Genomic DNA, 21,334 nt, shown 5'->3' on the forward strand with positions numbered 1-21,334 from the left:
TCGGGGCCCACCCCCTCCCAGGTGCCGGGGTTCTGGAAGTTCTGATGGTGCCGGGTCCAGCCTCGCGGCTGTCCTTGCGGAGGGTCTGTCCCCTCGGGGTCCAGTAGGTCCTGGGAGAGACGGCGGGGGCCCACCGCGTCATTGCATAGGATTTCTGTTCCGGGGTCCCAGCTTGCGTTGTGTCATCTTGACATTTCTTTTAGTCCCTGTTCTTGGGATTAAAATTTCTTGGCCTCTGTCTCTGTGATGACGATTAAATAAAATCACCACGTCAAGCGCAGGCAGGCAGGACTACTGGGCTCTCAGGGACCAAGGCGGAGGGGCACCGCCAACCAATGTCACGTGGAGCAGGGACTCAGAAAGGCACGTGGACGACCAGGAGTCTTGAAGGAAAGTGACTGAAAACAATATATTTTTCAAAAGCAGCTTTACTGCGTTGTAATTGCATCTAGTAAACTGCGCATGGTTAAAGTATACAATCTGATAAATTTGGACACAGCCATGCACTCATGAAACCATCCCTATAATCAAGATAGTGAACCCAGCCATCACCAGCAAAAGGTTCCCTTGCCCCATTGTAACCTCTCCCTCCTGCTCCTCCAATTTCCCACTGATCTGCTTTTGGTCACTATAGTTTAGTCTGAATTTACTAGAATTTTATGTGAATGGAATGTAGTCTCTTTTGTCTGGCTTCTTTCATGCAGCAATATTACTTTAAGATTTGCTTTGAAGCATATATTATATTTTCATTTTATATTGGAGCATAGTCGATTAACTGTGTTGTGTTACTTTCAGGGGTACAGCAAAGTGATTCAGTTCAACATATACATGTATCTATTCTTTCTTCAAATTCTTTTCCCATTTAGGTTATTACAGAAAATTGAGCAGAGTTCCCTGTGCTATGCAGTAGGTCCTTGTTGGTTATCTATTTTAAATAGAACAGTGTGTACATGTCAATCCCAATACTTTGAGAGCTGTCACACTGTTGTGTGTATCCATAATTCACTCCTCTTCATTGCTGAGTGATATTCCAGGGTAGAGGATAACACAATGTATCTATCCACTCATATGTTGAAAGACACTTGACTGTTTCAGGCTTGGGGCTGTTACAAATAAAGTCGCTATGAACATTTGTGTACCAGCCTTTTTCTGGGTATATGCTTTCGTTTCTCCTGGATAAATACCTAGGCAGAGCTGTGTCACATGATATGACTAAAAGATAATCTTTTAGGAAATGACCTTCCAAATTGGATCTACCATTTTACATTCCCACCAGCAATATATGAATGTTCTAGATGCTTCCCATCCTCTCCAATACTTGGTATGGTCACTCTTTAGCTGTAGACATTCTTTAGGTACTTAGGAATATTCCATTGTAGTTTTGATTTGCATCCCCCTGATGACAAGTGATGTTGGGCATCTTCTCATGTACTTATTTGCCATCCATTTATCTTCTTTGGTGAAGTGCCTGTTCAAATCTTGTGCCCTTTGAAAATATTGGGTTGTTTGTTTTCTTCTTAAATTTTGAGATTTCTTTATATATTCTGGATACAAGTCCCTTGTCAGGCATGCGATTTATAAATATTATCTCCCAGTTTCTGGGTTATATTTTCTTTCCTTAAAAGTGTCTTTTGGGGCTTCCCTGGTGGCGCAGTTGTTGAGAGTCCGCCTGCCGATTCTGGGGATATGGGTTCGTGCCCTGGTCCGGGAAGATCCCACATGCCGTGGAGCGACTGGGCCCGTGAGCCATGGCCGCTGAGCCTGCGTGTCCGGAGCCTGTGCTGCACAACGGGAGAGGCCACAACAGTGAGAGGCCCGTGAACCGCAAAAAAAAAAAAAAAAAAAAAAGTGTCTTTTGGAGAACAGAAGTTCTTGCTTTTGGTGGCATCCAGCTGATCATTTTTTTCTTTTAGGGATTGTGTTGGGTTATTTTATCTTTAAAAAAAAAAAAATCTTTGCCCAACCATGGCCACAAACATTTCCTCCTATGTTTTCCTCTAAAATTTTTAAAATAATTTTATATGTTACATTTAAGTCTGTGGCCCATTTTGAGTTAATATCTGAATATGGTGTGAGGTATGGATTGAAGCTTCTTTTTCTCTGCATGTGGATATCCATCTGTCAAAAAGCCTTTCCTTTCTCCATGGATTTGCCTTTGCACTTCTGTTGAAAATCAACTGACTATATATGTATGGGTTTATTTCTGGCTCTCTTGTCAAGTACACACACAGGGCAAGGCCTGACCGATTCAACTGGTAAAGATCCACAGAGCCACTTGTAGATTCGGACTTTTAACGCTTACATAAACAGTGAAAAGAGTAATAGCCAGAAGTACCAATTCTTCACGGTCCCTGTCCCACACACCACAAAGGACAACACCCAAACGAAAGGGGCCAGACAATGGCAATGTGAGTTGCAGGAGACCCTGATACAGAACACCCAAATCTAGACCTCAGGTGAGCAGTTTTACAGTGTGCAGCTCTACTCTGAGGGGGGCAAGGCAGGAAGTCCCAAACCTCATCAGAACCCAGGAGGTGATGAGAAACGTCTCAGGACGGCCTCCCAGGGGCCGTAGGGAGGTGAGTGGACGATGGTCTTGTAGCAACTCCTTACAAGACTTTCATTCTGGAGGATCACATAGGTCAGCAGTGGTTCAAACTTTTGTTTGCATGGCCTGTGTGGATACGTGCAAGTCGCTGGGGCTCCACGGCAGAGCTGTGGTTCTGTGTCTCTACTCCATTACATTGCTCTATTGGTCCTTTTTGACCCCAGTACCACATTGTATTGAATATTGTAACTCTGTAAGAAATCTTCAAGTCAGGTAGTATAAGTTCTCCAGCATCATTCTTCATTTTCGAAGTTGATTTGGCTGTTCTAGCCTCTTCGCATTTCCACATAAATTTTAAAATCAGTTTGTCAATTTCTACAAAAAAAGCTGCTGGGTTTTGACTGAGGTTAATGTGAATCTATAGATCAGTTTGGGGAGACTTGACTTAAAAATATTGAATCTTTCAACCCATGAACCTGGTAAATCTCTCCAATAATTTAGATCTTTAGTTTCTTTCAGCTTTGTTTTATAGTTTTTAGTGTGCAGGGCTTAAACATATTTTGTCAGATATATCCCTAAGTATTTCATATTTTTGATGCTTTTGAAAGTGATTTTTTTTAACATTTTTTTTTAAATGGACTCTCAACCACTGGACTCTCAACCACTGGACTCTCAACCACTGCACCACCAGGGAGGCCCTGAAAGTGATATTTTTATTCAAATCTCTGTTGTGGTAGCTACTATATAAATTGATAAGAAGTTATTTTTGTATGTTAATTTGAAACCTGCAACCTTGCTAAGCTTACTAACTGTTCTAGTAGCCTATCATAGATTCCATAAGATTTCTATGTAGACAATCATGTCATCTGCAAATAAAAAGAGTTTTACTTCTTTTCCAATCTGGATGCCTTGTAGTACTTTTTCTTGCTTTATTGCACTAGACAAAACCCCCAGTACAATGTTGAATAGAAGTAACGAGAGCAGACAACTTTCCTTATTTGTAATCTTAGAGGAATTAAATCTTTCACCGTTAAGTATGGTATTAGATGTAGATGACATTTTTCGGATTGAAAGAGTGCCTTTCTATCCCTACTCTGCTGAGAGTTTCTACTATGAATGGATATTGAATTTTCTAAATGCTTTTTCTGCATATATTGAGTTGATCATATGGTGTATTTTTTAGTCTGTTAATATAATTATTTACACTGATTGATTTTCAAATGTTAAACCAACCTTGCATTCTTCAGACCACAGTTTATAAATTGCTAGGTTTGATTTGTTGAAGTTTTTTCAATCTGCATCTATGTTCATGAAAGGTATTGATCTGTAGTTTTTTCTTGTAATGTTTTTGTCTGGTTTTGATATCTGAGTAATGCTGGCCTCAAAAATAGTTGAGAAGTGTCCCCTTCTTGTCTATTTTCTGGAAAAGCTTGTGCAAAATTGTTATTATTTCTTCCTTAAATGTTTGGTAGAATTCATCCGTGAAGCTATCTTGGCCTGGAGTTTTCTTTATGAGAAGGTTTTTGGCTATGAATTCAATTTCTTTAATGGCTATAGTGCTATTCAGGATATTTCTCTCTTTTTGAGTGAGCTTTGATAGCTTGTATCTTTCAAGACATTTATCTCTTTCAATTGTTAAATTTATTGTCATAAAGTTGTTCCCTATTATCCATTTAATAGCTGCAGAATCTGTAGAATCATCACTCTCATTCATGATACTGGAATTTGTGACTTTTATTCTTTCTTCCCTGTTCAGTCTTGTTTTGGGTTTTACTGATTTTCTTTCTTGTTTTACTGTTTTATTTTTTCATTCATTCTTGATAGGATCTTTATTGTCCTCCTTTCTTTACTTACATTGAGTTTTATTTGTTCTTGTTCTTCTATTTCTTAAGATGGAAGCTGATGTCTTTGATGATTTTTATTTTCTAATATAGGCTTTCAGTGTTATACATGTACCCTCTATGTACTACTTTAGCTGAATCCCACAAGTTTTAATATGTTAAAATTTCACTTTCAATCAGTTTTAAATATTTTCTAATTTCCCTTTAAATTTTTTCCTTTTGATTTTTTTTTCTTTGAAACATAGGTTATATAAAAACATGTTATTTAGTTTCCAAATACTTGGGTATTTTCCAGATATCTTTCTATTATTTATTTCTAATTTAATTCCATTATAGTGCGAGAACTTACTTTGTATCACTTTACTCTTTTGAAATTTATTGAGTCTAGTTTTATGATCCAAAATATATTCTATCTTGGTAAAATTTCCATGTGCACCAGAAAAGAATGCATATTCTGCAGTTGTTGGGTGGTGTGTTGTATAAATGTCAATTAAGTCAAGTTGCTTAATAATGTTGTATAAAACTCCTATATCCTTACTGATTTTCTGCCTACTAGTTTTACAGGTTATTGAAAGAGGAGTGTTGAAATCCTTGACTATAATCATGGATTTGTCTATTTCTCTTTGCAGTTCTATCAGTTTTGTTTCAAATATTTTGAAGCTCTATTATTAGTTACATAGATGTTTAGCATTTTTATTGCCTCTTGAAGAACTGACATCATTATTAAAAGATATTCTTTATCTCTGGTAATATTCTTTGCTCTGAAGTCTCCTTTGTCTGCTTTAAAATATCCAGTCTGACATTAATATAGATTTCCTTTGATTAGTGTTAGCATAGTATACCCTTTTCCATTTGCATTAGTTATCTGTTGCTATGTAACAAATTACCACAAACTTAGAGACTTACTACAACACCCATTTATTGTCTCATGGTTTCTGTGGGTAGAGTTTGGGTGTGGCTTCACTGGGTCCTCTACTGCAGAGTCTCTCATATGACTGCCATCAAGGTGTCAACAAGGGCTAGGGTCTCACCTGAAGGGTCAACTGGGGAAGAATCTGCTATAAAATTCATATAGTTATAGGCAGAATTCAGTTCTTTGGGACTGTTGAACTGAAGGTCTCAGTTCCTTGCTGACTATTGATTGAAGGCCATGCTCAGTTTGTGTCTTTATTTTTAAAGTGGATTTCTTGTAGGCAGGTTATAATTGAATCTTTTTTAATCCAATCTGGTAGTATTTGCCTTTTAGTTGGGTGTTTAGATCATTTACATTTAATGGGATTTTGATATGATTATGTTCAAATCCTGTTATTTCTTTCTATTCATCTCACCCATTCTTTGTTCCCTTTTCTTCTTTTTCTACTTTCTTCTATACTGAGTATTTTTCATGATTCCACTTTATCTCCCTTTTTGACTTATTATATATAACTTTTGGTTCTGTTATTTTAGTAGTTGCTTTAGGGTTTATAGTATACATCTTTACCACAGTCTACCCTCAAGTTGTATTATACTACTTCATGTATAATATAAAAACCATATGACACTATACTTCCATCTCTCTCCTCCTGACCTTTGCACTATTGGTATCATAGATTTTACTTCTGTATATAAGTCCCACAATGCATTGTTATTATTTCTGTTCAAAGTCAATTATCTTTTAAATATATTGAAATAATAAGAAAAAAAGTTTTTATGTTTACCCATGTAGTTCCTATTTCCAGTTCCCTTCATTCCTTTGTATAGACTGAAGATTCCATCTGGGATCATCTTCCTTCTGCTTGGAGGACTTTCTTTAATATTTCTTATAGTGAAGGTCTGCTGGGGATGAATCCTTTTGGGGTTTGTATGTTTGAAAAAGTCTTTATTTCATCTGAGTGTTTGAAAGGTACTTTTGTTGGGTAGAGAATTCTAGGTTGACAGGTTCTTTTCTTCTTTCAGTGTTTTACACTCGTGGCTCCACTGTCATCTAACTTGAATTTTTATTTATTTCTTTTTTTTAAATAAATTTATTTATTTATTTTTATTTTTAGCTGTGTTGGGTCTTCGTTTCTGTGCGAGGGCTTTCTCCAGTTGCGGCAAGCGGGGGCCACTCTTCATCGCGGTACACGGGCCTCTCACTGTCACAGCCTGTCCCGTTGCAGAGCACAGGCTCCAGACGCGCAGGCTCAGTAGTTGTGGCTCACGGGCTTAGTTGTTCCACGGCATGTGGGATATTCCCAGACCAGGGCTCGAACCCGTGTCCCCTGCATCGGCAGGCAGATTCTTAACCACTGCGCCACCAGGGAAGCCCTAACTTGAACTTTTAATCTTTAAATCTTCTATCTATCTGATCTTTGTTCTTTTGTATATAGTGTCCCTTTTTTCTGGCTTTAATATCTTCTCCGTTTCACTGGTTTTAAGCAATTTGATCATGATGTGCTTTGATGTAGTTTTCTTCATGTTTCTTGTCCTTGAGATTTACTGATTTCTTGGATCTGTGGGTTTATACTTTTCATCAAATTTGGAAAATTGTTGGCAATTATCCCTTCACATATTTTCTATATGATCCCCTCCTCTGCCTCAGGGACTCCAATTGCATATATGTTACACCACTTGAAGTTGTTCCACAGTTCACTAATGCTCTGTTATTTTTTTTTTGCATTTTTTTCTTATGTAATTGATTTACATTTTGTTCTGAAATCCCTGATCTGCCGTTAATCCCATCCAGTGTATTTTTCATCTCAGACATTATAATTTTCAACTTTAGAAGCCCAATCTTAGGTCTTTTTAAAATATCTTTCATGTCTTTACTTAACATGTTCAATCTTTCCTCTAGCTTCTCAGATATATGGAATACAGTTCTAATAACTATTTTAATGTTTCTGTCTATCAATTCTATCATCTGGGTATGAATAACATTTTCTTTATTTTAACTTTGTTCATTTTGTAAATTTCAGATTCACATAAGGCATAGTTGTGAGAGATAAGATATGTAGATATAAGAGTCAAAGTAGAAATGCTTATGAATATATTTCTCCATGATTTTTTTGAAGCTCTAAGTAGATAGCTATTCTGCATGGATACTAAATAAAGATTAACTTCTACCTCATTTTAACTTACAATTTCTATCCTTGAGTCATTTGGTAGATGATTTGCTGGTGTACAAAGTTGCCATCTGGTGACAAAATTATAGAAACCCCATCTATTTTTGAAAAGCACAGCTCTAAGTTCATCCAATAATGGTTCCTTCCCTACAAGCATTCAGTCGCAAGTTGTTGAACTCTACAAGGTGCTGGGGCTGCGCTGTGTTATACACAGTCTATTCCCGCAAGATGCTTTTTGTTTCAAAGGAGAGGAAGGTAATTTACAGCAGGTGCTAGACACTGAGCCAAGCATATGTAGAATCCACTATGTGCACGGAAGTTGAGAGTGTGAGCTGGTAAATCTCTACTGGAAATTTTCTAGGAGAGAAAGAGGCACCAGCTCTATTCAAGGACATAAGCCAATCAAATCAAAGCAAATGTCTTTCTATATACTAAGAAAACGGGCAAAATTATTAGGCAGTTTTACATTGATTGCACTCAGTTTTCATCATATTTTTATACCCTACAATTTTATATGTTACAAGTACATAGTTTGCTACATCTGAGGTCTGGGTTGAATCCCAATTCCAACACTTACTAGCTGTGCAAGCTTGGGTAAGTTATTTCATTTTTCTGTGTCTCACTGTAATATTTGAGCCTACTGTGTAGGGTGGTTATTATGAGAATTAAATTAGCTAATGTAGGAAAAATGTTTAGAAGAGCACCTTGCATATAGTTAAGAATTACGTAGGTGCTGACTGCAATTCCTGAGGCCTCTTGTATAATCATTGTGTCTATCTTACAGGAATTGAAAAAACATTTCACTGTTTTTAATTAATATGGGGTTTGTGGTTTCTTTTATCTCCATATTTGTTGGTCATCTATCATTTATTCCCACTAATATCTCTAGTCAAGAACATACTCCCAATTATAACATATTCCTATGGAAAATATAACCCATTTGATGATATTGCATGTCTAGGAACACACCATGCTTCCCACCCCACCCCCCAAGAATGCATGTCTATATTTACTTTTCTGTTGTTCAAAATTAACTTCTCTAAATGCAGCATGGTATCCTGGATTGGATCCTGGAACAGAACATGAACATTAGTGGGAAAAGTGGTGAAAGTCAAACAAAGTCAGTTAATAGTTTTGGACTGATGTTAATTTCTTAATGTGGGCAAAGGTACCATAATAATATAAGATGTGAACTTTAGAGGGAGCTGGATGAAGAGCATTTGGGAACTCTGCACTATCTTTGCAACTCTTCTGTAAATCTAAAATAATTTTAAAATAGAAGGAGTTTTAAAAACCAAGTTTTCTTCATACCTTGGGCTCCAAACTTCCACCTTACAGTATTAGAAAAATATTGCTCTTTACTAAGAAATGAGGATGTATCACCTACTCAGAACACAAAATATTGTGAATCCTGACAACAGCCCTTAAGACAAACCAACAAGCTTACATTCGGAGCTGAGGCACACGCAGACCGTTCAAGCTACTCGGCTTACACACTGTGTGATAGAAACTCATTTCCTGGCTTCAGCTGGTTTTTCAGAAATCATTCAGATCTAGTACATTGTTTAATAAAGAAAGACTTTTAAAATGTCTTTATATTAACATGGGGCTTTTAAAATCTCTTTTCTTTTGTCTTTCTCTTCCTCTTTGTTCTTTTTCTTCTCATTTTCTCTTCTGTCTCCTTATGTCTCTCTACATGACTCTTTCTCCCTGGTGATTTCATTTGACAGTCTTGACTTAGTTAAATCCACGCTATTGGGGGAAAGTTTAAGATATGCGATGAACACACCAGAAGTTCAGGCAGAACTATGCAACAGCTGACTTAGAATATCAATGATTTGATGGAAGATGCTGGCGGGTCCCCTTGAACACCTCTACAATAACATAGCCAACTACCTTGAAGGATAAAAGTTAACAGATGTCAGAGAGGGCCTGAGGTTTAGACTACGGCTTTTCAGCTCTGAAGAGTCCCCCTAAAGTTAGACTCCGAGGAGGTCTGGCTTCAAGTAGTATAAACATTGTCACTTTGACAGGAAAGAGCTGCTTTCTCCAGAACCTTTTTATACATAGTAGATTTTAGGTCATCCTTAATTTTTTTACCTTACAGTAGAGAGGGGGTCGTTGACCTACATACAGAGCCACTTCATTTTCTTACTCTTGATGACAATGGTCTCCACACCTAGGGACCCAGTTCTGCTGCCTCCCCTTTTAGTCAGCAATTCTCCATGGGTGCAGGACTTTAAAACCTTTGAGTCTCTGAGTTCCTGGGATTTAAAAAAAAAATTATCTGTGCTTCCTTCCAACCAGCAAGCTTCAGAATTCAGAATTCAACACACAAAAAGGGATATCGGAGCTTTAATCTAGGAGCCTTTTGAAGAGATTTTCCCAAAAAGAAAAGTTCCAGTAAAGTTACTCTCTTCACGTTAGTAGCCTGCATGCCAGCCTCGCCCTATTTATTATCAGACTCCTCTCCTTGACCTTTTTAAAATTCTGAGATAATTAAAATGAGAAAAGAATGAACAGAGTCCTGATTCTTTTTCTCATCTAAAGCTGTCTTGATTTAAACAAAAGTGAGGAGGGTTTGCTTCCTTCACAAACGTATTAGTTAAAAAGCATGCAAGTTTACTTCTTAGTCCCAGTTGTGTCAATTCAACTAAATAAAAATTCATTCGTAAGCCAGAATTGGACTTGTGGAAGCAGCTAATTATCTTGGGAGGAAAAAATTATTGAAGAAAATCATTGGACAATTCTTTTCTAACTCAGACCTGGCAGGTTGAAATCTGGGCAGAGAGAAAGGAAGTATGACTCTTCCTGAGGAAAGAAAGGCACTCTCTGGTCAGGATTTGAACAGGGACAACTATTCTGAGTCCTCGCCCCAACCCCAAAAGCCTTTGCCTAATAACAGGAGGTTTGCTTGCATGAGGTTCCAGCTCATGAGCATCGATGTATATTCCACTAAACGGTCCACTCTCCACATCCCAGATGAGTGACAGATCGTTGTTCAGGTGGAGGGGAGAAACCATGGTCTGCTTCAACAGGACTTTGAGGCATCTCAAGGAATATTAAAGAACAAGGTGTCAGTTAGGGGCTACTCCCACTGGATGATTTGATATTTGTAGAAGAACTTCACTTCTTTTTTTTTCCTTTTCTGCCATGCGGCACGTGGGATCTTAGTTCCCTGACCAGGGATCGAACTCGCGTCCCTGCAGTGGAAGCACGGAGTCTTAACCACTGGACCACCAGGGAAGTCCAGAACTTCACATTCTGAGCACTTGCAAGTGTCTTACATGCTATGATCCTCCCCGCAGGCCTGCAAGGCATGGTTATCCCCAGTTTACAGGTTAGAAACCTGAGGCTCACCAACAGCCCATGTTTTGCCGTTAAGTGGCACAGTGTAAACCGTCAGAGCCAGGTTTGAAAGCCAAGCGCCGTAAGGGAGACGGATGTTGAGAGGTAGCTTCTCCCTTGTTAACCTAATTTTTTCAAAAACTGCCGATAGTCAGAAAGTAGCTCTGCTCATCTCTAATCACGACCTTTCAAACATGTTCCATCGTAGGTTTAGCCTCCTTCCTTGCCACTTCTGGCATCTCAGGCAGATGCCTCAGTTTTCTGGTCACTTGCCAAGTTCTATTTGAATACAGACAACTCGCTGTCAGGAATTAAAAGAGGTAATCCAGGCCAAATCAAACCTTCACCCTCTGGGCAAAATCCTTGATCAGACACCTCAGGAAAGATATACAAATGGCCAATAAGCAAACAGAAAGGTGCTCAACATCACTCGTCATCAGGGAAATGCAAATTAAAACCATGAGGAAATATGCTTTACGTTACACCCGTGAGGGTGGCTAAAGTCAAAAAGACAGACAACACCAAACACTGGCAGGAATGTGGAGCAACGGAAATGTCACACACTGCTGTTAGGAGTGTATAATGATGTAATCACCTTGGAAAACTGTTCAGCAGTTTCTTTTAAAGTTGAATATACACCTACCAGCAATTCCACTTCTAGATATTTATCCAAAAGAAATGAGAACGTATGTCCACAAGAAGACTTACATTAAAATGTTCATAGCAGCTTTATTCATAATAGCCAAAAAATGGAAATACCCAAATGCCCATCAGTATCAAAAGGAGAATGAATTTTTTCATTATGGTGAGTCCATACAATTAAATATGACTCAGAAATAAACCAGAATGAGTTACTCACGCATGCAACAATGTGGATGAGCGTCAAAGACATTCTGTGGAGCTAAAGAAGCCAGACACAAAAAGGTAGAAAATTCTAGAAAAGGCAAAACATGGTGAGAGAACTCAGAACCATGGTTGCCTGTGGGGGTGATGACTGGCTGGTAGCAAACACAAAGGAAATTCTTGGAGAGATGAAAATATGCTACGTCTTGACTGGGATGTTGGTTACAAACTTGTATTCCTTTGCCGATTTCTGCACCTGTGCGTTTCTCTGTATGCAAATTTACCTGACTTAAAAAATATATGCATATAAAACTGTTCTCTCATACAAGTCCCAGCTCCCCCCCACCTCACCCTCATCCCTGCCTAAAAAGAGAGTAGAGTCTTTTATTTCACTTTTCCTCCTTCTCTTCACCTCACTCTGATGCCTCTGGGTCTCCCTCTTCATCCAGTGTGCTGGGGCCGGGGGAGGAGAGAAAGGCTGCCCATTTCTTGTTGCTGCGGGGACACTGGTGAAGCTTCCAGAAAGGGCAAGTGAAGCAAACAGTGGAGCTATAACTTCTCTAAGTTTGCTCCCTAAATCAGTCCTCAGTCCCCCAAACGGCAGAATTTCACTCGCTGTCCGGGGAGAATTTGCCGAAAATACCCGCTGCGGCCACAACCATCCAACACTTCCGAAGCAAATTAAACGGCAGCTGTTGCTCTAAGGGGAAACGCAAGGGTGGAAATGGCCGGCAGGTTCCCTCTCCATCTCCCCGCTACCCTTAAGCATTTGTCCGTTCACATCAGCCCTTTCAGTTGTAAACCTTTATGCTTGATCGTCTCACAGCTTAGCATCCCGGGAGATGCTAAGGGAGGGAGAAGAAAATACAGAGCAGAAAGGGGCGGGTGGCAGGTCCACCAAGGAGAGGCTCAGCAGAAGGTCCTGAGAAACCAAGTGGAGCCGCTCCTCCATCAAAGTCAGGGCAGCGGCTTCCCCACCCTTCGTCTGGAGCCAGCTGGGGAGTCGATCCGCAGAGGGAGCCTCCTTTCAATGGAAAGCACGGCTGTGTTTTCCTCCCAGGTCTCTCCCCTCTGTCCCCTGCCTCCCCCCATTCCTGCCTTGCCCAGCATCCAGCCGATCTGCCTGCCCCCACCAGCGGACCCAGGCTTCGGGCTCCAGCCACCCTGCCCCAGGGACACGTCTCCAGCCCATCTGCCTCTGCGTCAACTCCGAGGAGGAAAAGCAGCATAAAGATGATTCAACAAGACTGGTTCATGACACCCATGACTCTCGCTGAGCACACTGCCTGGCGCGAAGCCCCTCCCGTCTGTCAGAAGGGATTCGGGCAGCAACCGTGGGAGGAGGACAGTGAAGGATTGCCCAAGGACTCTGGCGACGTCCAGCCACTGAAACCGTTGCTCAGGAGACAGAAGCTGAACACACCTGACAAAGGGCTTAGAAGCAATGCCTGTTTCCCCTCGAAAAACTTTAAGAGATCTTGGTGAATTTCGCCTTACGTTTAATAGTTCTTTGTCACTGTTGTCTTTCAGGACCATCGTTAGGTCGTTGACTCACTCTCTTAGCCAGCGGTAGCTGGGGTTCACATCTCAAGCAGCATGTTCTGTGGCGTCACCATCACATCCCAGGTCCCCGCCCCTGAGATCACTGCTGACCCCTCAAACACATCTTCACTGAAAACCAGGGAGAATGAAATCTATGGCGCAGAGGTGCCCACAGGACTGGACAAGCAGCAGGTTCCTGTTGTGTGTTGTTGTATAGCCCGAGGTCCACGCGCCAGGAGACCTCCTTGGCCTTCTGCTGCCTTCAGTGTTCTGTCAGTGAGTCTGTCCAGGAATCCCATGGAGTGCTCAGAGAAGAGACGCTCCCCCTCGCCTTGACAAGCTGCTGGCGTACAGAGCATGGGGGAAATTCTCTACTTATTGAATGAGCCAGTGAATGAGAAGCTTAGAGAGAACTTACGGGAAATGCCTAGGACCATGCCCGGCTCATAAAAGGTGCTTAACAAATAGTACCAACAGGAAGAGCAGCCGGGTGGGTAGGGTGACTGAGAAGTAAGCCAGACACAGCAGCCAGGGTCTCTGCCCTGCCACCTCTGGGCTGGATGGCCCTATACAAATCACTGGTCTTCTTCTAAGCCTCAATTCCCCCCCCCCCCGCAAACTCCACCTACAACACAGATTTGTTGCAAGGACTAAAGATAACATTCTTCTAAAAATAAATAAAAAGACCATGTGCTGGGGAATGCACTGACCGCCCAGCTCAGAACCAGAGGCTGTGAAATACCACTTTTGAGGACTTTGTGCAACTAGACGGATGGTGAGGAGGAACGCGGGAGAACGAAAGTCCGGAGCTGGCTCTGTCTCGTGGGGCACAGGGCGGCTTGGCAGGTGGTGTGAAAGGGTAAGGAAGAGGTGAGCAGTGAGGAAACCCGGGCTGAGGCATTCGGCACCTTTCTGCACCTGCGAGGCGAGTGGGAAAGCCAGCGCTTCGGGAAGATGCTGGAGGTGGCTGGAAGCGGTGTGTGGGATGTAGGCTCAGAGTCCCACTTCCCTCTTTAGAAATAAGTTAAAATGACATTCATTCAGCAGCCCTTGATGGGTTCATCTCTATTAACTCCTGCCTTTTGGCTCAAGCCACTTTTTCTGTGCTGTCAACCTTGGGCCCCATAACAGCTTGTCACCTCGATCATTATCAAAGATGGGGATGAGGGATGGTGGTGGGGTGGGGAGTGTTTGCCCAAGTTGCTTCATATCTGAGGTTGTTCAGACAACACAGCATCTCCTTAATCTCGTAAGACAGAGACAAGTCATTCTGACATCGTCAGATGGGAACTCACCCTTGGTTCCCGACAGCGACTGTCCTACACTGGCTCCAGGCCCTCCTTCTTGTGTCTATCAGGATAGCAGGAAACCTGCTCACAAAATCTCCCCTGGGAGGAAAGCGCTTGGCCAAAGCTGGGTTTCCCACACAGTCCTGCAAAGGCTTGGGTGGTACTTTCTCCGCTGGACCACCTCTTCCTTGACTGGAGACACGGACCCACACAAGGTCAGGTCTTGCAGGTCCCCAAGACTGTTACCACTGCTCTGCTTAGCCCTGAGGACCTTCCACCCACCCCCACCCGCTCCTCTCGACTCACCTTCTCAGAGGCACTGCCATACGTGCTTTCCCAGATCGTTGCTTACGCCTGGACAGATCAATGGAAAATTTGAGAGCATTCTGGAAACCTGGAAAGCTGAGCTGACATTCTTAGAATCCAAGAGATGCTGCTGTGGCAGTGGGCGATGGTTTTGTTATTAGTAAGTAACCTCTGTTTTGGTCCCTCTGTCAAATTGCAACTCCGATTCATTTCGGAAAATGAATTTGAAAATACAGGCAGGCAGAAAGGAAACAAAAGCACCATCACCCCATTATCCAGAGGTAAACTCGCTGGCTTGTGTATTTCTAGGCTTTCTTCATATGCACCTGCTCTTTTTTTTAAAATGTGCTCCATGCGGTTTTGTAACCCGATCTTTTCACATGACCACTGCAAATAGTTTTCCATGTCATTAAACAGGTTCCCACAACTTCATTTTTAATGCCTGCCCAGTGCGAGCCAGCAGCTATGTGCCCCAGTCAATTTGTTGTGTTGTTTTTTCCTCCTGCCTGTAGTCTGCAACTTACATCATTATCTGCTCTAAGGAAGTACCAAGGTTTAGCCAATTAGAAGCTCTCCATTAAAAATGAAAAGGGCATCTGCAGCCCTCCAGAGGGTGGGCCAGCGTCCTCATTCTTCTGAAAGGTATCTTTGTTGCAAAGAGCAACCTGGCCGTCAGCCTGTTAGGCTGTGGACGTGGAAAAGAGACCCACTTATATTCCCCGGTGGGCTTCTTCAGAGAGGTTGGGCTGCTGTTAAAAAAAAAAAAAAAAAGAGCAGAAGAAAATGTTTTGTAATTGTTTGTGAGTGCACACAGGCTCAGTGGCAAAATGAGACGGAACCCTTGATTTCTAACCTCCTGCTGCACTGTTCAAAATTCCTCCCAGAGAGGCAAGGAGGAAGCAGATCTGAAGCACTCTGATTGTCAAATTTGCATCTTCTCTTAGCTGGTTATCGTCCCAAAGGACATTTCACATCAAATTGTACTTGTCTGTAAAGATCTTCCACCCAAGACAGACCACTTCCCAAGATACTGCTGATATGGAGGCTAGAGAAATACAGAGAGAGGATTTAAAACATTGAGAGTCCCTGGGTAGAAATGTAAACAGATTTAAGGGCAGCAGCTTCCGGCCTGGAAACCCCCAGAGGATCCCGTTCAGAGCCCCAGTCAGGTAAAGAACAGGACAGACAGCCACCACACGAAGGAAAACCGGAGGAAGTTCAATAACAAAATGCGCGTGTGCAACGTGCTCTCAGGGAACACCAACAGTGGGCTAGCCCTGCCCTCGGCGCGGAGAAGCAGAGATAAATAACCCCCCATTTCTACACCCAAGGAGCCAACCGTCTAAGAGAGGAATCAAACGTGCCGGCGAACATTTGAAACACAGGTGACAAAGGCTGCGCCCAGACACTTAGGCACGAGGAACACGACAACACAGACGTGTGACCCAGAGGAAGAGGAAGGAAAGACAGGACGTGTCCTAAGAACCACACCTGGTCAGGTAGGATCGAAACACGGGATGGAGCATCAGGAAATGAAACTGGTGAGGCCCACGGAAGCTGGAGCACGCGGTGTCCTGTGTCCCGCGGAAAGGAGCCTGGGCTTTCTTCAGCCGCCGGGAGGAGCCTCTGGGTTTTCAGCGGGCACAGGCCTTACGATTCACACTGGAAAGGCTCTTTCTGGGTAGTACGGAGCTTGTTAGACTGGCGCAGGGAACAAATTAAGAGACTGTCGTTAGCTTCAGGCAGAAAATGACTGGGGGCCTCAACAAAGGATGGTGACAACGGGGATGGAGGGAGGAAGCAGTTCAGGTGATTATTCAAGAGATGGAATCGACGGGGCTGAGTGGCCCACTGAAGAGGGGGTGGGGGACGGGGGGAAAGCGAAGAGCAAGTACTGCCCAGAGCGAGACCCCCAAGGAAGCAGAAGAGGACTACACCTGGGGCAAGAGGATCCGGAGGGAGCCCCTTCCTCAGACCTACGGAAGTAGGAGAGGGCAATCGTGTAGACGCAGATGCTAACAGGTATGGGGGCCGACCAGACGGCACAAGGCGGGAAGGACGGCAGTTCCTGGGAGAACGTGCACTCTGAGTGAAGCAGGGGTAGATTGCTGAGAAGGAGGAGAGTAGAAATAGGACCTCTTGGGGACAGCGGTCAACATTTGGAACAGCCAGTAAAGGGCAAGGAAGGAGAAGCTGGTGCTCAGTCCTGGGAAGTAGCACCAAAGGGCCCTGAGGACCAGCTGAGCCCAGAGGCCGATCTCCATGCATGGTGTTCCCTCCAGCAGCACCCTGCAGCCGAGGCGGGGAAGAGCGGGTGGGTGATGATTGGGTTCCCAGCTGAAAATGTGGCCAACTGACGCAGGGGACGGCCACGTCCCCTCAACTCAAGGGACCTGAGGATGCCGAGAAGAGAGAGTGGAGGGCTGCCCAGGGAAGGAAGTGAAGCCAGGAAGGGCTGAGAAAGCCAGGGGCCGATGACCCAAGTCTCAACAGAGCAGAGAGGAGTAGAGTACCGACAGGAGGGCTGGCGAGACGGACCAGAGCCTTACGCCGTGAAGTCAGCATGCTGGCGCGTCAGACGCCAGAAGTGGAGTAAACACACTGATGGCAACGTCCAGGAGGTGACCCGGGAGTGGGGGACTGAAGTGGGGCTGGTGTTCTGGCAGTGCCCGTGAAGGACAAGGGCCAGCAGATGGAGGAGGGTGGTGGGAGGGTCTCTGAGACTATCCTACTTTCAGGCTGGTCCAGGCTGAGTTCCCCACCAGTGTCTGAGGCCCCACGTCCAGCATGGGCCTGCCCCGTCAGCAAAGGCCACCTGGGCTTGGCGTGAGGGGCCTGGGGTCCTCCCAGGTGGAAGCTGCTCTCCTGGGAGAGGACAGCCTTGGGACCCACCTGATGGGCCTGGAAGCAGCAGGTCTCCCCACCTCTGGGGGAGACCAGTGTCCCACGGGAGCCTACAAACCCCAGGACGCCATCGTGGGATTTAGCAGCAGCCAAAATCCACAGTCTGTTCAAGGAGAGCTTGGTTGAAACCAAGACAGTCCCACAGCTGGGCATGGCTGCGGGTTTCGCCCACGCATCCAGTGCTGTCTGAGGACACCCCAGTGCCATTCTGTGTCCGCGTCTTGAGGGATGGATAGATTCCCTCCCAGGGAGTAAGGCAAGCCTTGCCTCACACCGTTGCCAAAGCGCAGGTACCTGCCGGCTGATAAAGAGCCCGACGGCCTAAGGGGCCCTCCTTAGAACCCTGACTCCCAGACCCTTCAAGTGCCACCTGTGACGAAGAGCCCGGGTAACTCGTGTTTCCAGCACCGTCACCTGAACCACATTACCTTCCAGGGTAGCACCAAGTAGTTACAAATTACAAGGTAAATATTAACGCGGCGCGTGGGTTCTTAGGACAAGTTCCTAGCTGTTGCCACCATTTGGTAACCTGTACCCCCAGGTTTACCTTAATCTCTCTTTTTTTTTTTTCCCCCCCCCAGCTCAGTTTGAACTCCTATAGCCTGGGCACGGGAGACCTGGATTCCTGTCCTGGTTGTTTTAGGAGCCAACACCCCCCTGTGGGGAGGGAGGGGGGTCCGAAGCGCCGGAACCCGCAGGCAGGGCGTGCCGGGCTGGGGGAGACAGGGCGCCGGTGCCGGGGCGTCCGCCGGGCCCAGCCCGGGCGACTGACCTTGGCCTCCCCGCAGGTGCGCGCAAGCGCTGCTGGAGCACGGTGCCTCGGTGCAGCGCGTGGGCGGCGCGGGCCTGGACACGCCCCTGCACGTGGCGGCTCAGCACGGCCTGGACGAGCACGCGCGCCTCTACCTGGGCCGCGGGGCGCTCGTGAACGCGAGGAACGCCCGCGGCGAGACGGCCCTGAGCGCGGCGTGCGGCACGGCGCGGCGGCCCGACGAGCAAGCCCGCTGCCTGCGCCTGTGCGCGCTGCTGCTGCGGTGCGGCGCGGCGGCGGACGCGCGCGACGAGGACGAGCGCAGCCCGCTGCACAAGGCCTGCGGCCACGCGCGCCACGGCCTGGCGCGCCTCCTGCTGCGGCACGGCGCCGACGCGGGCGCGCTCGACTACGGGGGTGCGTCGCCGCTGGCCCGAGTGCTGCACACGGCCGCCTGCGCCCCCGAGGCCGCGCCGCAGCGCACGCTGCAGGAGCTGCTCAACCACGGCTCCCCCACCGTGTGGCCCGACGCCTTCCCCAAGGTAAGAAGGGGTCGGGGACAGGCCACGAGGACTTGGCAGCGCAGGGACCCGGCCTGCCGCCGGGGGGCATTCAGCGCTTCTCAGACTTTCAGGGGCCCGGAACGCCCCCTGGAGACTGGTCCAGATGCAGATTCTGATCCCGCAGGAGGGGATGGCAGAGTCTGCATTTCTAGCAAGACTAGAGATGAGGGTGAGGTCTTGGAACCACACTTTGAGGAGCCAGGGCTGGGCAACCCTTTCTAGAGTCACTAGAAAATGAAAAGGTTGGGGGGTCAACAAGCATACTCGAGTGAGACCTTGCAGAGTTGTCACCTGGGGACGCCAGGCCCCTGTTTCTATGATGCCGTCATGGCTCAAAATATTTTAGCAGATTATCTTTTGGTGTAACTGATGAACAATGAAATCAGTCTCTTGTCGCATCTGGTATTTGGCTTGAAATGAAATACGCAACGTGACCATCCACCTTATTAATAGGATTAATGATAGCACTTCACAGATTTCTCTCGTTCAGTCCTCACCACACGCCTGTGAAATACACCAGGTTCCTGACATTCCCTTACCTGGATTTCAATCAGGTGAAATGCCCTGTTGAGGGTCAAGGTTGTGTTGGGACCTCAACCCCACTTTGCAGACTTGGCTCTGAGCCGCTTGTCGCCTTTCCACGTGTCAGATCTGCACTGAAATGATAAAGATGAAGAATAAACATTTCTTATCAGAGAAAATAAAGACAAAATGTTTCTAAAAGGAAAGTTCCCAAGATACTAGTTAAAATAAGCGATTGTCCTCCCCCGAAAGACTTCATTGAAGGGAGGTCATTCCATTCGATGTAAAATTGGCTGTGCTAAATTTAAAAATTATCCCAGACTCACCGGTCATATGCCAGAGACGTGTCTGGCCTGATAAGCTTTACACAAATAGCCTAAAAGCTGTTATCCTAAAAGGACAACAGCTAGATGGTCTAGAAGGCCTGAAATAGTGAGATTCACACATTTCTTTCAGATGCTAACTTTGCATCCCAGATGCATACAGAGTAAAACTCTTGTCTCTCAAAACACAGGTGAGAAATGGAAAATCCACCCAGACAATTCCCTGGGTGTTTCCTTACTTGACAAACTTGATGACAAGTTTCTTACGCCGAGTCTTGCACCGTCCTCGAGTCATCCTCTTGAGGCATTCTACTAATGCAGTGACTTCCATGCCGTGCATGGACTCTTGAAAGGGAAGAAACGCCAGCCTTTCTGTATTCTATAACACTTCCCTTTTATATTCATGATTTACATTTAGACGTTTCCCAATATTAGCAGGCTTAGTTCATCTACCGATAAAATGGAAACCTACCACCCCTCCAGTTCACACCGTGTGTGCCTTAAACCAAGATGCACCCTTCAGCCCTTATGGTGTGAAACTACATAAAGAATGAACAAGAAACAACAAAGAAAGAAACAAGACTTCACATGATGCCCAACAGTGAAAAACACCTGGGACAAATTCTTTTAAAGAAAAAAGAAAATCAGTATATTTCAGAGGTGACCAGTAATAATCCTTTGTTAACCTCGAAGGCATTCGATTTTTAGAGACCGCTGTCCAGGTTTCAATGTCCGAGGTGCAGCCCCACAGGCATCATCCCGGGGGACAGGACTTCTAGCACCTGAACTCTGTCTCCAAGGCTGTGGGAATCACCCCACACTGACCTAGAGATGCAGCGCAAAGCCAGTGCCTCCCCTTTGGGCCTCCAGGGGCCCTGTCCCGGGATCCCCTCACGACATCCTTTGCCAGCCACCCAGGAATGGAGCAGGTCAGTGGGTGGGGTGCGGGGTGGCTGTGGGTTTGGGTCTGGGGACAGTTAGTTACAACGGGGACCCGGAGGCCACGAGAGGTGCTTGGCGTCTGGAGATGATGATGAATCTCCCAGCAGTTCCACACCATTGCGGAAAGAACCGGAGTTTCTTTGAGAAATCTTAATACTTTGAGGCTTTCACAGAGCGCAGTGCAGGGAACCTTCAGTCAGTTTGTTGAATGAGAGAAGGGGATTCCAGCAACTCCAGGGCACGGCGCTGCAGTTAAAATCTTTGGAAACGGGCCTCCGCTGTCTTTGCGCTGAGACCCGCCCACACCTCGGGGTGGGGGGGGGGGCAGGGGGCGGTGCGGAGGAGGTCCGCAGCCCCCTGCCCCCAGCACCCCACCCCCGGCGCCCCCGGCTAGGAGCAGGATGCGGGCAAGAGCGCGTTTACTACCAACCTGGACATCCTCCAAGCCAACGTACAAGTGCCTGTGAGGCTCTGGCCTCGCCCCAGGACAACCAGGGCGAACGCTCTGGAAATGTGGCATCAGCATCCAGAC

The 21,334-nt window shown here is 45.3% G+C and overlaps 1 protein-coding gene across 3 annotated transcripts in view; it reads left to right on the forward strand.

Moving 5' to 3' along the window:
• Nucleotides 1–21,334, forward strand: part of ASB18 (ankyrin repeat and SOCS box containing 18) — a 63,193-nt gene that overhangs the window by 26,824 nt on the left and 15,035 nt on the right. For all 3 annotated transcript variants that reach the window (XM_060151775.1, XM_060151774.1, XM_060151773.1), the window contains one exon: nt 18,490–18,994. In XM_060151775.1, the coding sequence (XP_060007758.1) occupies nt 18,490–18,994 (505 nt within the window). The remainder of the gene's footprint in view (nt 1–18,489; nt 18,995–21,334) is intronic.

Source organism: Lagenorhynchus albirostris, chromosome 6 (assembly GCF_949774975.1).
Source record: "Lagenorhynchus albirostris chromosome 6, mLagAlb1.1, whole genome shotgun sequence".
NCBI classification, from domain to species: Eukaryota; Metazoa; Chordata; class Mammalia; order Artiodactyla; family Delphinidae; genus Lagenorhynchus; species Lagenorhynchus albirostris.